The sequence below is a fragment of the Heliangelus exortis genome, chromosome 6 (genome assembly GCF_036169615.1).
Source record: "Heliangelus exortis chromosome 6, bHelExo1.hap1, whole genome shotgun sequence".
Classification (NCBI taxonomy): domain Eukaryota; kingdom Metazoa; phylum Chordata; class Aves; order Apodiformes; family Trochilidae; genus Heliangelus; species Heliangelus exortis.
The window spans coordinates 24,226,708-24,243,791 of record NC_092427.1 but is presented as its reverse complement, the minus strand read 5'-3'; the positions used below and the strand labels follow the sequence as shown (position 1 = coordinate 24,243,791).

The following is a 17,084-nucleotide window of genomic DNA, read 5'->3' as shown; positions in this document are numbered from 1 at the left end:
GTCTGAGGCTGACTTCTGGTCAAATATTCTGGGGTCTTGGGATCAATATAAGAATAAAGGAAAAAAATGGATGTCTGGGCCTGCCTGCCTCCTCCCAGGGAGCAGGGTAGCTTATTTGGATTAAAGAAACTTTAGGTTCCAGTTTACTGAGTCTGTTGCCTTAATGCTTTACTAGTTTAAAGCATTGATCTTCAGAGATAGTGAACTCCTATGATGCCAGCAGCAGATTTCAGCTTCCTTCCTGCTTGCTGAGAGGCATTGAGGTTGAATTAGCCATCCTTTGCACCTGCAGTATCTTTTATACATTCAGAGTGACTATCCAGGAACTGTCATCATTGTTAGTATTTTGAAACCTACTGCCTGCAATCTGTACTCTGACTGCTTTAGTGCTGAATGTGTTGGGCAATAATGCTGAATCAGTTCTGTGAGTGAGGATTATGTTCCAAAATTAACACTGAAGGTCAGTGAGGCTAGGTTTTATACAGATCATTGATAAGCCCACTTTCTGGGAAGCAGAAAACTATGTTTAAATTGAAAATTTTGAAAACAGGTTTTTTTTATTTAAAAAGGAAGATCATAAAAGTTTTGAATCTTTTTGCATCTAATTACAACCACAGAAGGAAAAACAGTTGAAATCAATATATAGTGTGTTTTTTCACTTATAGTTTTTGATGCATTTTAATTGCATGCAAGAGTAAAATACATTAATATTTTTGCTGCTATAATTTAATAAATAAAGAGTCTATTGCATATTAAGAATAATAGTTTAAAAAGCTTTTTTTTCTGTCATACATATCCATACAGGTTCTATGCCGACCAATTATGAACGTTATTATGGCTTCACAAGGTTTGCTATTGAGCTCAATGAATTAGATCCTTTACTGAAAGATCTTCTTCCCTCAACAGATGCGCGATTCAGGCCAGATCAAAGGCAAGAAAGCTTATTTATACACTTAATGTTTGATGGCTTTACGGCTGGGTTTGGCTGATTATTGAATTTTATCTGTCTTCACTACAGTCAGAAGTAAGCTTCAGTGGTTTCTGGTAGCAGAGAAGGCATTTAGTGTTGCAATCACATTTCTTCTTTACCCAATAGAGAAAAAATACGAAGCATCTTGTTGGTATAGTAGATCTGTATTACAATCTTTAGGCAGAGGAAGGGTTCCTCACAGCAAACTGGAAAGAGGCTCTGAAAAGTCATAACCTCCTGCTCTGAATGGAATCAACATTAATTCCCTCCTATTTCTCAGTTTGTAGTACTAAAGAAAGAGTGTGCCTGAAGCTGTAGGTCAGGTACAGGTAACTGGAGAATGAAGTTATGACTATATCTGAAAGCAGGTACAACACAGATGACAGGCTTGGCTGGTTTACTTGTGTTTTGTGATGATAGGTGCTAGAAAATCCCTTGTTCTAAACGCTGTGTAATTGTTTATGGTACCTGCTCTTACTCCTGCAGGCTTCTGGAGGAAGGGAATGTAGAAGCAGCAGCATCCGAGAAGCAAAGGATAGAGGAACTCCAGAGAGGTCGCAGGCGGTACATGGAAGAAAACGGCATTGAATATGTACCCAAATTTTTTAAGTGAGTTGGTTCATATCAGTACCAAACCTCTGTTTTTTGTACTGCGACTGGACAAAGCACTGCAAGAATTATCACCAACAACGTAGTCTGTTAATTGTGAAAGCCTGGAAAAATGGCTATTTTAGGAAGAATAATCAGATCAGTCTCTACCTGAAGAAATTTTTACATAGTTTAAAGCTTCATAATCAAAAATCTTTTTCTCACAATGGGCAGCAGCTATACAAGCCTGCTGCACTTCTTGGCTGATGTTTTTGATCTTCAAAATGGAATAGAAGTATAATATTATGATCTAAGATTTAACTATGTTATTGTTCTTAGCCCTTGGATTAAAAAAAGTATTAGTGACCTGAATAACAACATCATACATACATGTACATCTATAAAAGGTATATATAAGTATATATGTATGCACTTAAATTACAATTTATTTTTGAGTTGAGGCATTTTTGTTGGTTGGTTGATTTTGTTTTTAATCATGCATTCTTTTGAAACAAGACAGAGTCATAGTAAATAGCCTGATGTTTAGCTTGGAAAATAAAAAGTGAAAAGATTTAACATGCTTGATGCAGTTCTGTAGTGGAAGATGAGCAAAGTACAGAGGAGAAAAACAATATAAATGGTAAAAGGCCTGTGTTCTGCAAACTAGATCTCTTGGTTGATCCCCTGCACATAGTCAGGATCTGAAATGGCCAAAGAGGTTTTATATGGCTCTAAGATCTGCTCACATAGATCAAATGAGATTTTGTGGTACTGGCTGTTTTCTAAATGTTTCACTTTTGACACAGGTAGAGATTGACTTCTATTTTCACATCCCTAGCTGTCCTTATGTTCTTTAGAAATAGGAAAGCAGATTTCATATTGGCTAAGATCAGAGGGGAGTGGAGTTTGACTTGTGTTGCAGAAAAACAGAGATCTAAGGTCAGAACTTTTTTTCTCCTCTCATTTTTTTTTTTGTTTGATTCTTTTGTTTTTTCCTTTCTACAGGAAAGTTATTGATGCTAATCAAAGAGAAGCCTGGGTTACCAATGACACCTACTGGGAACTGCGAAAGGATCCTGGCTTTAGTAAAGTAGATATTCCTGTACTCTGGTAAACTGAGAATGTAGATCTAGTAAACATATCACTGAAGAAAAAAAATAACTATGCACAATATGTTTCTTAAAGCTAAGCGTGGTTCGTGGGTCTGTTGGAAAATCCTATCATTTGCATTTTTATTCATCTTTACAATGGACTTTTGAAAGTGCATTAGACCAGGCCCCTGACCACTTCTGGATCTTTCCAGTTTTGCAGCAGCCATTGAAAAAAATAAAAATAAAAAACAAAACAAACAAACAAAAAAAGCAGAACCTTTTAAAGTTTCATAAACTGAAAATTCAGAACAAAAGAAGATGAGTTATCCAAAGTCACTCAGAAGAGGTGGTAAATGTGAAACTGCAACCAGTGCTTTAAACAGACATTAAGAGCAATGTAGTCTAAATTAAAAAAAAAAAAAAAAAAAAAAGGAAGAAAGGAAGGAAGGAAGCAAGGAAGAAAGAAAGAAAAAGATGCATTTTGTTTCATCTATTTTTGTTAAAAACTCTTGGATCACAACACTGTCCTTTCTGGCTTGAGGTTAGCCAGTGTGTAATGTTCTTGGACTGGCCTTTGTTGAAAAGATGCTTTTCTGGAAGCTGTTCCCACTCATATGCCATGTTCATGCCTTAAACAAAATATGAAAATATACAGTGAGTATTTCAAAATATGTATGCCTAGGCTTGTGTGGAAGGCAGATTTTAAATCACTAGAATTTTATCATGGTATAAATATCGGAGAATCTGCATTATTTAAAATCAAGACAACCAAACAGCTAGCTTTATTTCAGAGGTATGGGATCTCCTGTATGTGCTTTAGCTTTGGGAAGCCAACTGTATAATCAGACTGGAAATAAGCTGCTAACTGGATGAATTTGAGACAGTTTGGTAAATGCATATGAATTGCTAGCCAGAAAGTTCATATTTTAAATGACTGATGCTGAGATGCAGTCATCACTTTTACTACTGGCTGGTTGTAGTCTCACAGTGAATCTCATTCTTCCCCATAACTGTTTATACAATTAGAATTCCCTGAAGCTTTGCAACAGCATTAAAAGAAGAAAAACATACGGCAAGCTCTTTGGCTTCTCTCCAAAAGCTGGATAGTACTGTAAATTCAAATATTTTCTGCCACAAACACTGTTTTGCATTACTGACCCTGTTTTTTCCCGATCCTCTTTTCTTATCTACATTTATATTTGAGAGGATGGCAGAGGATCCAGTGCACTGTAGCTAACAACTGCTACTTGGTGTTGCCAAAATAGCTTTTGTGCAAAATTATATTTTACAGTTTTTCATAAAGTGATTCTATATTTTTTGACTAAGAACCAGGTCTCTTATATGTTGCTAAGCTTCAGTTAATATATATCAGAGAAGGCTGGGCACTTTTTGAAAATCTCTGGAACATTAAAAATTAGGAAGGCAGATTTTAATAAAAGGAAAAAACAAAATTTTATTAGGAAAAAACAGCATTCCATATGGTATGACCTAGTCTTCCATTTGTGATTGTATTATACATCCAGGCACTGATGAAAGGTTAGATTTCATGCATATACGCTGTATTTCTCTCTGCACATAAACAGCATACATGGTGCACTTGAATTTTTGTATTTAAGATTGATTCCAGTACTGAGACCATAAAAAAAAAAAGAATTAGATAGCTATATGATCCTCAAGCAGAGCTGCTTGAGCAGTAGATTATCAGTAGTTTACTCCATACACCCATCTCTCTACCTGCTTCTCTGTTTTGCAGTCAAGTACCTACAGAACTGAGATTACTTTAGTTAACTAATATGCATTTAGTTCTCCCACTTGCTTCTGCTAACAGAGTATCAAGCTACTAATAATTTTCAGTTTTTTCATACAGTTCTGTTATCAGGAAGGGCTATGAAAATCTAAGGAAAATATTGTGTAGTTTTTAAGAATTGTGAATGCTCATGAATTGCTTATGAATATTTGGTTTAAACATCTATGTTCAGCTTAGGGATTTCTTTCAAAGAAAATATTGAATTATTCAAAAGTCTATCTCTTTCCTAGTTGAACCTAGTTTTTTTTTTTTTTTTAGTTCTGTAATTCTTACTATAAGGAAATGAAAATATATCACAATTTGGGTTTTTTTAAACATATTTCGTTGATTTCATCCTATTTGCTTTAATGTGCTATGGATCAAATCAGCACATTGTGTGCAAAATAGTATTTAATTATTCTGTGTCACTTTCCTAAAAAACAACATTATTAAACATTTCCCACCTCATGCTATGGTCTTTGTGTGTAGTTCACTGTGATATTAGAAAGCATTGTGTGCATGAATACAACTACATTTGAGGGACAGAAACTGCAAGTCCTTAATTTTTTTTGAAAGTTTTTATTTAAATACAAAATTTATTTTTTTTTATTTTACACTGTTCTGCTAGTGTTTTTTGAATGACATAATTTGCAATGCAGACTGAAACTTAGTGAATGCTAAAGATGCTATCACTGATTTAATTATTTTTTTACAGTTGTTTATTTGATAGTCATTTAAAGAGAGATAACATTAACATTTTAGAATAAAAAAAAAAATCTGTGATAAGCTAAATCTTTCTATTGAAGGCCTATGGAGTGTTAAATTAATTAGTAAGTGGAGGAAACACAAAACAATGAATCACTAAATATTTGAAGTATTTATCAGAAACTGAAAGGTGCTAATGGGTTTACCATAAAGTATTTTCTTATAGTATAGACTTCTTTGGATTCTGTGCAAAATCTTTTACTAAATTTTTTCTTTAAACTTTGGGGACGTCATGACATATTTCTTGTTGTTTCTATAGAGAAAATGAGTTAACTGATGATAGCTCTAGGGGCTTATCTCTAACTTACAATTTTTAGACAACTCATTAGCACTGAGTCACAGGGGACAGTGGGCTTCCCACATCCCTTGCCCCGGGAGTGCAGAATGGGTTTCCCATGTTGCAAGGGGAATGCACTGTTGGCTCCTCTGCAGCCTGGCACCCTCTGTAAGAGCCTGCTGCTTTTGGCAGGGCTGCTGCTCCACTGGCCCTGCACAGCTCATGGGGTTTTCCTGCCCCAGATGCATCCCTTTGCTCTTCCATTGAACTTCATAAAGGGTCTTATGGCCAAGTCCTCGAGCCAAGCAGTGTCCTTCTGACTGAAGTTCTGCTTCTTGGTGTGCTATTTCATCCTTCTAATTTGGTGCCATGTGCAGCTCTGTTAGCATGTAGTCTGTGTATTTGCCCAGGTGATTGGTGAGATGTTGATTGACATGGGCCACAAAATTGGCCTGCGGGGCTGTCCTCGTTGCTGGCTGCCAGTGGGGTGAAAGGCAACCAATGACTGGGAAGCCTGGGGATTTGGGAAGTTTTCAGCCCATCTCATTCCATTCATCCAGGCAGTATCTTCTTTTGAAAGGCATTAGTGAAATTAGTGCAAATCATTTGACCTTTAAAATATTTTAAATTATTTTAAATTATTTAAGAAGTTCTAACTTTCACTACAAAGTTTCACTTTAACTACTTTCACTTTGCTTTTTACTTTATTTTCTCAAAATAATTAGTTCTGTATAAAATACACAACCCTTATGCTTTAATTTCACAATAGTGAACTGTGGTTAAAATCAATATTTTAAAAGTCTACCTTAATTTATTCCCTGTTCTGGTATTGAAGATAGTATAATGATAGCTATTTTCATCAAATGTAATGTCTTTCAAGGACTTAAATAGCTTTATTCCTCTTTTAGATCTGTGTTAACAAGACAGTTGATTTTTCAGCATATTAGCAATTGCTGTCTTACTAGGAGATATAATTTGACTATAAGTTGATTTTCTTACAGTATCACTGTAAAATGCTATCTAGACACCCATTTTTATTTTTGACATCTGTAAGTTGCATGAAATACAACATTGGCTTTAAAAGTGAACTCCCAACTCTTCATTTTCTAAATAATGTTATCCCTTTTTCTTTTTTTTTTTTTCTTTTTTTTGTTCTTATTTTGAACTCGCATATCAATTATTGCAGTACATATAAATAACATAGTTTTCAAAGATGCTGCCCTAACTCCCTAATCTGAATGCCATTAGAGCTCTATGGAAACAAATCACACAAACCTTAAGTCCTGCTAGAGCCCGTGCTGGCCATGTGCTCGTGGGCACCTGGTGAGCAGCTTGCACGTGGGCAGTGCCCTCAGTTTCCCATGGAAGTAACATGAGATTTTCTTACCCTGGAACATGGGAGGGTGGAGCCCTGTGCAATGCAGTGTTGCTCATAGAGTTTCTCTCAAAAACTGTTAGAGAGACCCTGGAAGAAAAAGGAGATTCATTTACACTTGCACAATAACTGAATATGCCAATTCTCTTCGAGTTTTGCAAAATTTGCTTTCACTAACAAAGCTCTATTTGTGTTAGGGAATGTTTGTATGATCTCTTTTATAGAATTTTGACCATTACCTGATGCAGAGATAAGCACTCAACATGCCATCTGCTTACAGTCCTAATCTGAGCAACTAAATCTATTTCAGATGTCATTATGGTTACTAGAGCTGCATAAGGAAGGTAAAAGAGTTTTCAGATTGAATCCACCTGAAAGCAAGAGGTATTTCTGTTCATATGTTAAAATTACAGGAGAATTTGGCCCAGCTGATGGGAAGAATATTACTGTTAACTCAGGTGTGTAAGAAATGCCCTCACTACTCACCCTGTGTTATGCATAGATCTGGGAGAATACTATTTAAGTTTACCATGTCAGAAACACTTATTTAGCAGCTCCTGGGGCTGAAGATACTATCTTGGCTTTTCCTCATGTCTGTTATTAAGTAACAGTCACCAAAATTACATAAAACTTGAATTTGCTCTTTGGAACATGTATTGATAAAAGTTGAGGTTGGCAGGGATAGAGCAGCAGCTGAGATTTTTTTCTTAATGTGCTCAAAATTGCAAAGGTGTATTAAGTATATAAAGGTAGTATAATTTTCTATTATAATATCCATGGTTCCTTTTATTATAATTCTGATATCAGAGGTAGTTTCATGGAGAAGGGTCTTTTGAGGTTGTTTTTTTTCCTTTTTAGCAGAAAAATCTAGACTAAGTGTGTTAAGAAAAGATTTAATTGCTCTTGGGGAGGATATATTCCTGAGCTCCATTAGAACAGTTAATGGCACCCACAGGAGTGTTGCAAATGTCAGTAAGTTCTCATGAATATGGCTTATTCATGAAAATATTCAAATATTCAAAAAAATATGGATTTGCAACAGTTTATTTTTTGTATTCTGTGTTGCAAGGAGCCTCCTTACAAAAGCAAATACATTACTTGCTCTTTAAACTAGGGAATGTAAAACATTTTCATGGATTATCTATGGTATAATCTGTCTTTCTTCTACAAAACTTAAAGGCCTATTTATAAAAGGCTTTTTATATGGTAACTTGGAGATTCAAAAAGTGGTAGCAATGTCCTTGTAGGTTCTCTATGCACCCCATCTTCTCCTCTGTCAAGTTTTGATGTCAAACCCAGCATAGCATTACGTTTTTACCCCTTCCTTGAGATCTTTGACAAACCTCAGAAAAGAGGGAGAGACTACAATGCAGAAAGATGAAACTAGTCACATGTGTAACAATGTTTTCTAACTTTTATGAATTAAAATGTCAGCATAGATGCAGAATACATTTCAGTAGGTTATTTTACCCATTTTTCTTTCCACTGACCCATGACAGCATGAAAAGAAGGAAAATTGTTGACATTTGCTCAATATTCTTTCTGAAGCTGAAGTTTTTATTCCTTTTATAAAAAAAAAAAAAATACTGTAGCCATCATTTGGGCTCAAGGTGTATTGGAAATGTGGACAAAGGGAGTTGCATATTTTACAAATAAGGAAACCATGAAGTTGAAATATGTAATCAGCAATGTGAAATATATTCTGTCTCGGCCTATGAATAATTCATTGAAGGTATGGTAAAGCTTCTTATTGCTACTCCCGGAGAAATGATCCAGATGTTCTCTCCTATGAAACACTAAATGAGAGTTTCATGTTGCCTGCTACTTTTAATGACCTGCATTAATGTAAGAGGGATATCTTATGTATAATGCTGTTGGCCCAAAATATTAGGAATGCAAAAAAAGGCAAGAATTGAGGAGATTCCTGCGAAAAGTCCTAAGTGGGTAACTTTATTTTACACCCTGAGCATCAAAATAAGTGCTATGCAAGAATATCATGCACAGTGATGAGTATTAAAACAGAACTATTCTCCTTCATTGAAGTAGTCACTCTGTGTGCCAGTCAGTATAGCCACATATGCAATATCTTCTTAAGCTGTATGGCTATTTCTGATTGTTCTTGTGGTCCAGGAGCTGATTTCTCAGGTCCACCTGAGAATCAGTTTTAGAGTCAGGACTGCAAACTCAGATTTCTTTTCTAATATACCTATGATGAATGCTTTTTTTCTTCCTTAGTTAAATTCACCGGTACAAGGAATAATACAGTAACATTAAAAAAATAATATAATCTCAATCCTTAGTATTTTCCAGGCAAAGAAAAATTCAGGATAGCCTCTTTAATTCTGTTGAAGAAGAAGAGATGACGTCTCCAATTATATTTGTATTTGCCTAATATTTTATAACACACTTTGAGATTAAATTGCCTATAATAAAATCATACATAAATGTATTAAACTTTCTTTGTCATCTATCTTAAAGTTAAAATTGAAAATTAATGTTCCAATTTGAGGTTAAAAATTAGGTCTATTTAGCTCTTGAAATAAGTGTTACTGGTATTTTTCAGTGGCAGAGATATATAGCAAATTCAGATTACAATAAATTTTATTTTCAGATGAGTCTCAAACAAAATCTGACGATGAGCTGAGAAATAAATTTTGGTTATTTTGGTAAGCAGGTGTAAATGCAGAGATAGAAACTTCTACCTTAGTTAAGCTTTCACTCTAATTACGAAAACCACTGTTTTTGTTCCTTTATAATTATTGTAAACTAATTATTTTCAAACTTTAATTCCCCACTGAGAATTCATTTCATGTGACATTTGAGTTTTAAACAGTGTTTGGACCTCCATAGACCTGTCCTGCACCTGATACTCAAATCTTAATAAATCTCCATCTCTCAGAGCAGGGTGGATCTATACTGTTTACTCACTAAAATTTCATCCTTGGACCAAAAAGAAATATTAATGGGCTTTTCCAGATGAAATTATTCTTTGTATATTGATTTGTATCTGCCTTGTGTATTATAAAATGAGTAAAAAAACCCAAGCTGCTAGCATCTGATGTCTGAAGTCTTTTCTTTCACCAAATGCATAGCAAACTTCTTTTTCTCTGTCTAGATTGTCTGAAGTGGATACCGTATTTAGCACATAAAAAGCCATCATAAAAATAAACCAGTGTGGTATCCACAGAGATCATTATGGTCATCTTATATTAAGTGTATTTTCTTTGTTGTAACCAATAGCAAGGCTGTTCTTTGGATCTTTATTTGCTTTCCTTTGTATAGTTAACTGGTGAATTACGATTTTTCAGTAGTTTAAGAGCAAGGAATTCTGTATTTTCTCTCATTTTTTGCACAAAATTAATATGTATTGGAATTATTTCACTTTTTTTCCACGAGATATTATATCCTACACACACATGCATGAAATGTAGTACATTTTAGAATTTATACCTTGCTCAGACTCTGAGAATGCCAATAGAAGAGCAGGATTTAGATTAGTTGTCAATTCTATATTGCCTTACTAATTTTCTTTGCTTTTAGCAGCCTTTAATTTCAGATGTGAAACAGCCCTGCATGAATTCTTTAGTAGGCCAAAATGTCAAACCCTAGGTAGCTAAAAAATCATTCTTTGCTCATTGCCCATATCCCTGTGCTCATTCTACAAAAAACCCAAAACAAAACACAAAAAAACCCCCTAACCCAAGCCCCAAATTGATTTCTTGTATGCCTGTTTGAGTAGCATACTTGTAAAAGGAGATTCTCAGTCTTAAGACTGTGATTATGCCATTACATCAGCTGGAAATTTATACAAAGACTTGCTTTGCAGTTTTTGATATTAATTTTAAAGGCAAATAGTTCCTTTCTAGAAGCCTGTAATATAGAGCTAGTGCTGCATTTGAGTACTAGGTAGATAGTGTCTGTTTTAGAAGGAAATAAGAGACTGTAGCTAGAAAGGATCTGTATTCCTAGGTGCATCAGACCACTCTATTTCTTGAAAGCAACAGAAAAATGTTACTTGAGGAGAAAGAAAGTATTCAAGTACCCAGCTATCTAAATGTTGCAGAAGGCATTATTTTTGAGTACTGTAATATTAAATGTGACCTGCAGCACCCTTAATTTTATGCTCAGAAGTTCACTGTGAACTTCTATAACTAGATGAAGAAGAAAAGGATACTGAAAAAAAATCAGTACTGTAATTTCTAAATAATTCAATAGAAAATTGATTTGCAAATGTTTGTTTTGAAAACTGTACAAGCTCCTTAAAGTATCACAAGTTTGGTCCTCCATAGTACCTTCAGTAATTTAACATTTTAAAAAACAACCTTGATTGATCTTGGCTGCTTTCCTGCAAATGTATTAATTTGTGCTGGACTGTTCACAAGGCTGGGATATCTTTCATGGTGGTGGTGCTTTACATCATAATAATTCTGACTTCAAATATTGGCTTTAATCATGATTGTAAAAACAATTATACTGCTTACAGTTACTAAGTGTCAACAGCTGAGGAATAACAGGTAGGATGTAATTTGTATAGTTCAAATCTATAGACTTTTACTTCACATGCAAGAGTTAATCAACCGTACAGATCTTAAGGTTTTTTCTGCTTCATCTGCTTGGACTCTGATCTTACACCGGCATCAGTACATACTTAGCACAAGTATTGAAAACAATCTCAGTTTAAAAGATGTAGATACTAAAGTTCAAAGAAAAAGGCTCAACAGGGACATTCCTAAGAGATCAAAACCATGTATGTGGTTACATCAGGCTTTATAGTACTTGGTTTTTAAGTCCTATATGCTTAAACAAAAGAGCAGCCACACAGGTGAGGTTGAGCTGCTGTTGATACTCTGCAGAGTGCAGTGAGCTTCCAGCTGAGTGGGTGATCTGGCTGCCCAAATCGATTTCACCTAAGGTACAGTCAAGCCTGGGTATTCAACTGTTTACACTTAAGCTTGATTTTGAATGTGTGCCCTGTCTTATGAAAGACAAATGTGTTAAATACAGATGGTTTGACTGCTTGCTAGTCAGAGCAATATATTTGACTTTCCTTTGAGTCTCTTGCAGTTTGAGTCCATATTCTGGGGCTTGTAGTTTTAAAAAACAGTAAACTTCATGTCTGCACAAAGCTCAATTATGTATGACATTTGGAAGAAAGAACAGGAGATTAAATCAATGAAAATTCATCATATTATGTCTCCCTCTGGCAAGTTAAATTGAAAGAATATTTGCCATTTGTATCCCTGTTTCCCTGTACTTTCCGCAGAATGGTGCCAGCCCAGAGTGAGGGTCACTAGTACTGTATGCAAATCAGACAAGGAAACTGATCTTTCTGATTTGCAAAGAAGAGGGTGGTTACCTAAAAGCACGCTCGAAATCTCAGCCTAGGAAAGCACGAATATAAGAAAGTGCCTCCCCTCCCTCCTTCAAGCCTTTAGTACATAAATAGAATTGCTTTTTTCATTATATAAAGTTCTCTGGTTACTTCAGAGATTGAACCTAGCCAGGAAAGACCAGTTTAAGACCAGTTTTAAGTTCCCACATAATGCAGCTGCAACACTTTCTGTGTCTTTGCACTCGAGTTGGTTTTGAATATGCTGTTGTAGTAATCCAGAATGCAGATGCATCCTCACACTGACTACCTCTCATGCAATAAAAACCAAGCTCATATAGCACTTAATGTTGATTGCAGTTGAGCATCTTTTGGCCACATGAATCAGGGAGGTAGTAGTGGAGGAAATAGTAAGCAAAATAAATTAATTTCATTAAAGACTTTACTCCAGTGGTATATGTGGTATACATGATATCCATAATACCAACTCCAATGGAGGGAAGTCCTGCAGCTTCTGGTAGGAAATAAAGGTGAACTTGGCTATGCTATAGTTTGTGTTGTGCTCTAAAATGTAACGAGATGTCATCTGTTTCCTTCAGGCTGAGCAAGATTTACTGGGCTATTGTGTCCAAAAAACCCACACACAATTCTAGTTTTTGAGGAAACATGATGCTCTTTTACATGTTGCAATGTAATTGGATAATGCATGTACAGATATTTAGCCTGCCAATGAATGTTGCTAATGCCTTACCGAAAAAAAAAAAAAAAAAAAAAAAAAACCAACAAAAAATCACCATATTTTTTTGTATTTTTTTTCCTCAGAGGCAAATCTAAACAATGCTAGATTTGGGAAACTGTTTACTAAAAAAGCATTTTCTAATAGATCTCTGAAGAAGTGCAATTGTATATTATTGTTCAGTGCATACAGTACGTTGTCTCCATCACTCTGTACACTGCTGCTATTAGTGCTTGTTCTAATAAATCTTAATGTACACTGTTTAAACTGCTGTCATCTGTTCTCTGATTTATTAACATAGGAAGCACTTCAGAATATGGTTCTTGAATTAACTGCAAAATTCCTAATATACGTTGTACAGATTTATTTTGTAGAGATGGATTATAGTGGCAGCAATAGCACGGAAACACCAGCATCATCCTGGTTTTTTCTAACCTCTTTCCACTCCAGGATTATTTTTATAAAACTTTTCCCATGTGATTCTCTGTGCAGTTCCTTTAAATCTGGCAGAAGCTACCAACTGCAGTCTCAAAGAAGATAATTTTCTTTTTCACAGTTCCCCGTTTTATCTCCATGCTACAGATGGTAAGAGCCATTTGCTTTTTTTTATCTTTCACTTCAGCTTGCTTTTTAAGATTAAAGAGAGCTTGCAGTATGTTTTTTAAGTTTTGTGAGAGGGTGTAGGGAAATGATGTTCTCTAATAGAATTGAAAAAAAAGTTGTGTGGGAAAAAAAGAAGAAAAACCCCACAAACCAAAAATCAAAAAAAACCACACTTGACACCAGCCCCTGCTGGCATCTTGGAAAAAATAACAGTATGTGGGATTTTTCACGTATGTGTTCTTGTTGATTATTCAATGCTTAAATCAATTACATTTTATTTAAAATGTGAGTGTACTAGAAAACAAGAATTTGTTTGGGAGGAGAAATTAAGGTTATTGTTGTTCTTCTTCTTGGCATTGTGAAAAGAACAAGTGTTCCAAAAATCTGGAATGCTGCCTGAGTGGAAGTGACAGCAAAGGAAGGGAAAACCACTTCTTTTGTGAATGGCATTTCTTGTTTTTTCTCTTGTGTTAGAGTACACATCTGATCTCATCCAAACTAATGATCAGAGTCAGGTAATAAACGGGGGGCTTATTTCCCTGTTAAAAAGTTCTACCAGCAGATTTCCTCTCTGGTTTTACATATGTATAGTTATGGTCCATATGATTCCTCTGAACGTTTTGCAAAACAAATCTAACACTATTTGGTGAGTCTTACTCAGCAGAATTGCTGTATATAGGTGAAATGTGAAAAGCTGTGTCACTAACTAAATCACTGAAAAGCTCAGCCCAACATAAGGGAATATATTACACAAGAGGCCTGTGAGGCAGCACTACTGATCTGACATCTAATTTATCATAAAATCTATTACTTTAGAATGGAATTAAATCTTATACTTAAATGTAATCTAACCAAGAGACAGATGATACTTCTTAACCACAAACATGTAGGCACTGTGGTGTGGTGTGGTGAAGTGAGACAGTGTGGGAAGCTGTTGACAAGGTTTCATCCTGACTCAGCTAAAGGAGTTGCCCACAGAAAGCTGTTCCAAGTTTCACTGCCGGTACAGAAATCTGTTCTGATGTGATGATACACAGAATTTTTGCCCAATGAACATATCAAGCCACATGGCTTTCCAAGTCCTTATTTGGTTATTAAATATTTAAGTTGGTCTAAATGTTAAAAACCACAAGTATGCAATTTTGACTGTTCTTGCACCTGAATATACAAAATCATTACTGAATCAGGTTAAAAGAAAGTAAGCTAAAATATAATTTAAAACCAATGTTGTACTATGGGCTAGCTGAGGAGGTACTCTCTAGTTTATTTCTGCTAAGTGGTGAGTCTAATTTTACTCAAGGCCAGTAAACAAGAGGTTGTATATATAGGGTGTGCTTTTTATTTCTGAAAGCTGTGTCTAAGTTGTAACTATCAGGCAGAGTAGCTAAGAGACAGGCTAGGTTGTAAATTCAATTTTCATATCCCAAATGTATATTAATAATGGTAAATTTAGAAAGAATTCAGAAGAAGGCAATAAAGTATGCATGAAGCCATTTACAGACATGAATCTGGTGTGAAGACATTTCTGTACCTGTAGTTAGATTGCATTTGTGATCACATGGTAAAGTTCCAAAGTAAAATAAAGCATATAGTTGCTTTCCTCAGTGATGGCTTTCTGGCTGTATTTCCTTCGGCAAAAAAATGAGACTAATTACTAGCTTAAATTTCAAAACTACCCCAGGTTGCTTGAGCAAGTCAGTGGGGGAAAAAAGTGTAATTAAACATTTCCAAAAGGTTACACTTGAACTGCAAGTGGATTACAAGTTCTGGTAAGGACACTGAGTTGTGGGGTTTTTGGTTTGGTTTGGTTTGTTTCTTTGTTGTATTTTTTTTTCTTAAGTAATAAAATTTAAAGTGTATATTATTGTCTTTCAAGTTCCTTTTTAAGTGGGTTATTTTTGAGGACCTGTCATTGTGTTTAGCAGCCAAAGTAACTGAGGTGATAGCACATCAATTCTTCTGTTCAAGTTCAAGAGGTGATTTAACCTGGATGCTGCTCAGCCAGCCTACGACAACAGTATTAGACTGCTTTTTATGTTTGGTAAGAATTTTTTATGTCATCCGTCTCTTAAAATGTACAATATCTGGAAATTGCTCAAGTATCTTCTTATTTTATGCCTATGTATGTGAAAAAAGTTTAGGAAAGTAGACGAGGAAGTATTCTCATAGACTGAAAAGGAACAGCCTTAATAAGCATAGAGGTGATTATGAAAGAGGATACTGAATTCTTGCATGCCCTACAAACACCTACTTAATTTTTTCTGTTTGTAAATACTCTGTATCAAAGGATCTGAGAATATATGATGATACTAGTTTTTGCAGTTATCTTGCTCGGGGAAGTGATGCACTACCACAGCCACACACAAAAAGTTTCACAGTTAATTGCCCATTATCACAGAACAGCTCGTGGCAATGCCAAAAATAATTCCAGTTCAAGCCTGCTGCTCAGGTTATAACATAAGGAGAAGAAACAAGGAACAAGATATGTCTGCAACTGAAGGAGGTATTGTATAGAGATAATTGTACCAGTGATCATCAGACAGATTAGAGCAGACAAAATGGGTTATATCAAGGAAAACTAATCTTTTGTTTTGTAATCTTCCTTCAGACATAGTGGCACAGTAGCTGCAGTTCTGCAGTGTCACACAGGTGGATGAGCAAGCTCACAAAGCTGTCCTCTAGCACAGGCACACCCACTCACAATTGCTGGAAAAAAAAATTTAGCCATTCAGGCAGGATCCTTCAAAAGAGCGTTAACCCTACTTCAGGTCACTTTGGCTTGATTGTTTCCAGACTTGGCTTCACAGGCTAATAATTATCAGGGATGAAAGTAGCTTCATTGTATGCAATAATATTTATGTAACACATAACCTCTTCTTTTGACCAAAATATGTGCCCTATTTGCATATGTAGTAAGTTTAGGTGCAAGCATAATCTCTCAGCAAATCTCTCCTTGGAATACAGTTTTTGCATTTCTTACTAGTAAATGCTTCACAACTAACACATCCATCTGCCCATTAAAAATACTGCCAATAACACTAGGGCAACTACAAAGAAACAAAAGCTGGGATATTTCATATGCCTTAATCAGCAATAGTTATTTATTATTACCTTGTTTAAAGATGGACATGTGAAACACTGATTAAGTAGTCTGCACATCTGTGAACAAAAGTCTGAAACCTGAAAGGTAAGTCTGTGGAAGAGGATATAGAGCTATCACCAGAATGTATGCTCCTTAATGTCTTTTGTGTTTTCTTTTCATTAACATAGCTATAGAGAGAAGGCAGTGAACTGGTACAAAGGAGCCAAGTGAGCATCGTGTTCTCTTTTCAACAAGTCAACAGATGTTGCTTGTATAAAGGTGAAAGGAAGGTTATGTCAACCAAAAGCCGTAGAGAAGCCTGTTGAACTCCCCATCTTACAGCCTTTTATTGATATAATTCTTGCAGTATTGTGCAGCATGCTGTACCAGGGCTCAGTACAACGGTGGAGCAAGTCTTGGTATTTAACTGACAGTTTTTGATTGTACACGATAATTTCTAAACAAGCTCCACCCTGGAGAGG

The 17,084-nt window shown here is 35.4% G+C and overlaps 1 protein-coding gene across 4 annotated transcripts in view; it reads left to right on the top strand.

Moving 5' to 3' along the window:
- The window catches only part of OSBPL6 (oxysterol binding protein like 6), an 85,920-nt gene extending 81,019 nt beyond the window's left edge, over positions 1-4,901 (top strand). For all 4 annotated transcript variants that reach the window (XM_071747237.1, XM_071747239.1, XM_071747236.1 and 1 more), the window contains 3 exons: positions 805-931; positions 1,457-1,579; positions 2,564-4,901. In XM_071747237.1, coding sequence (XP_071603338.1) covers positions 805-931; positions 1,457-1,579; positions 2,564-2,672 — 359 coding nt within the window. In that variant the 3' untranslated portion in view covers positions 2,673-4,901. The remainder of the gene's footprint in view (positions 1-804; positions 932-1,456; positions 1,580-2,563) is intronic.
- The last annotated feature ends 12,183 nt before the right edge of the window (positions 4,902-17,084 follow it).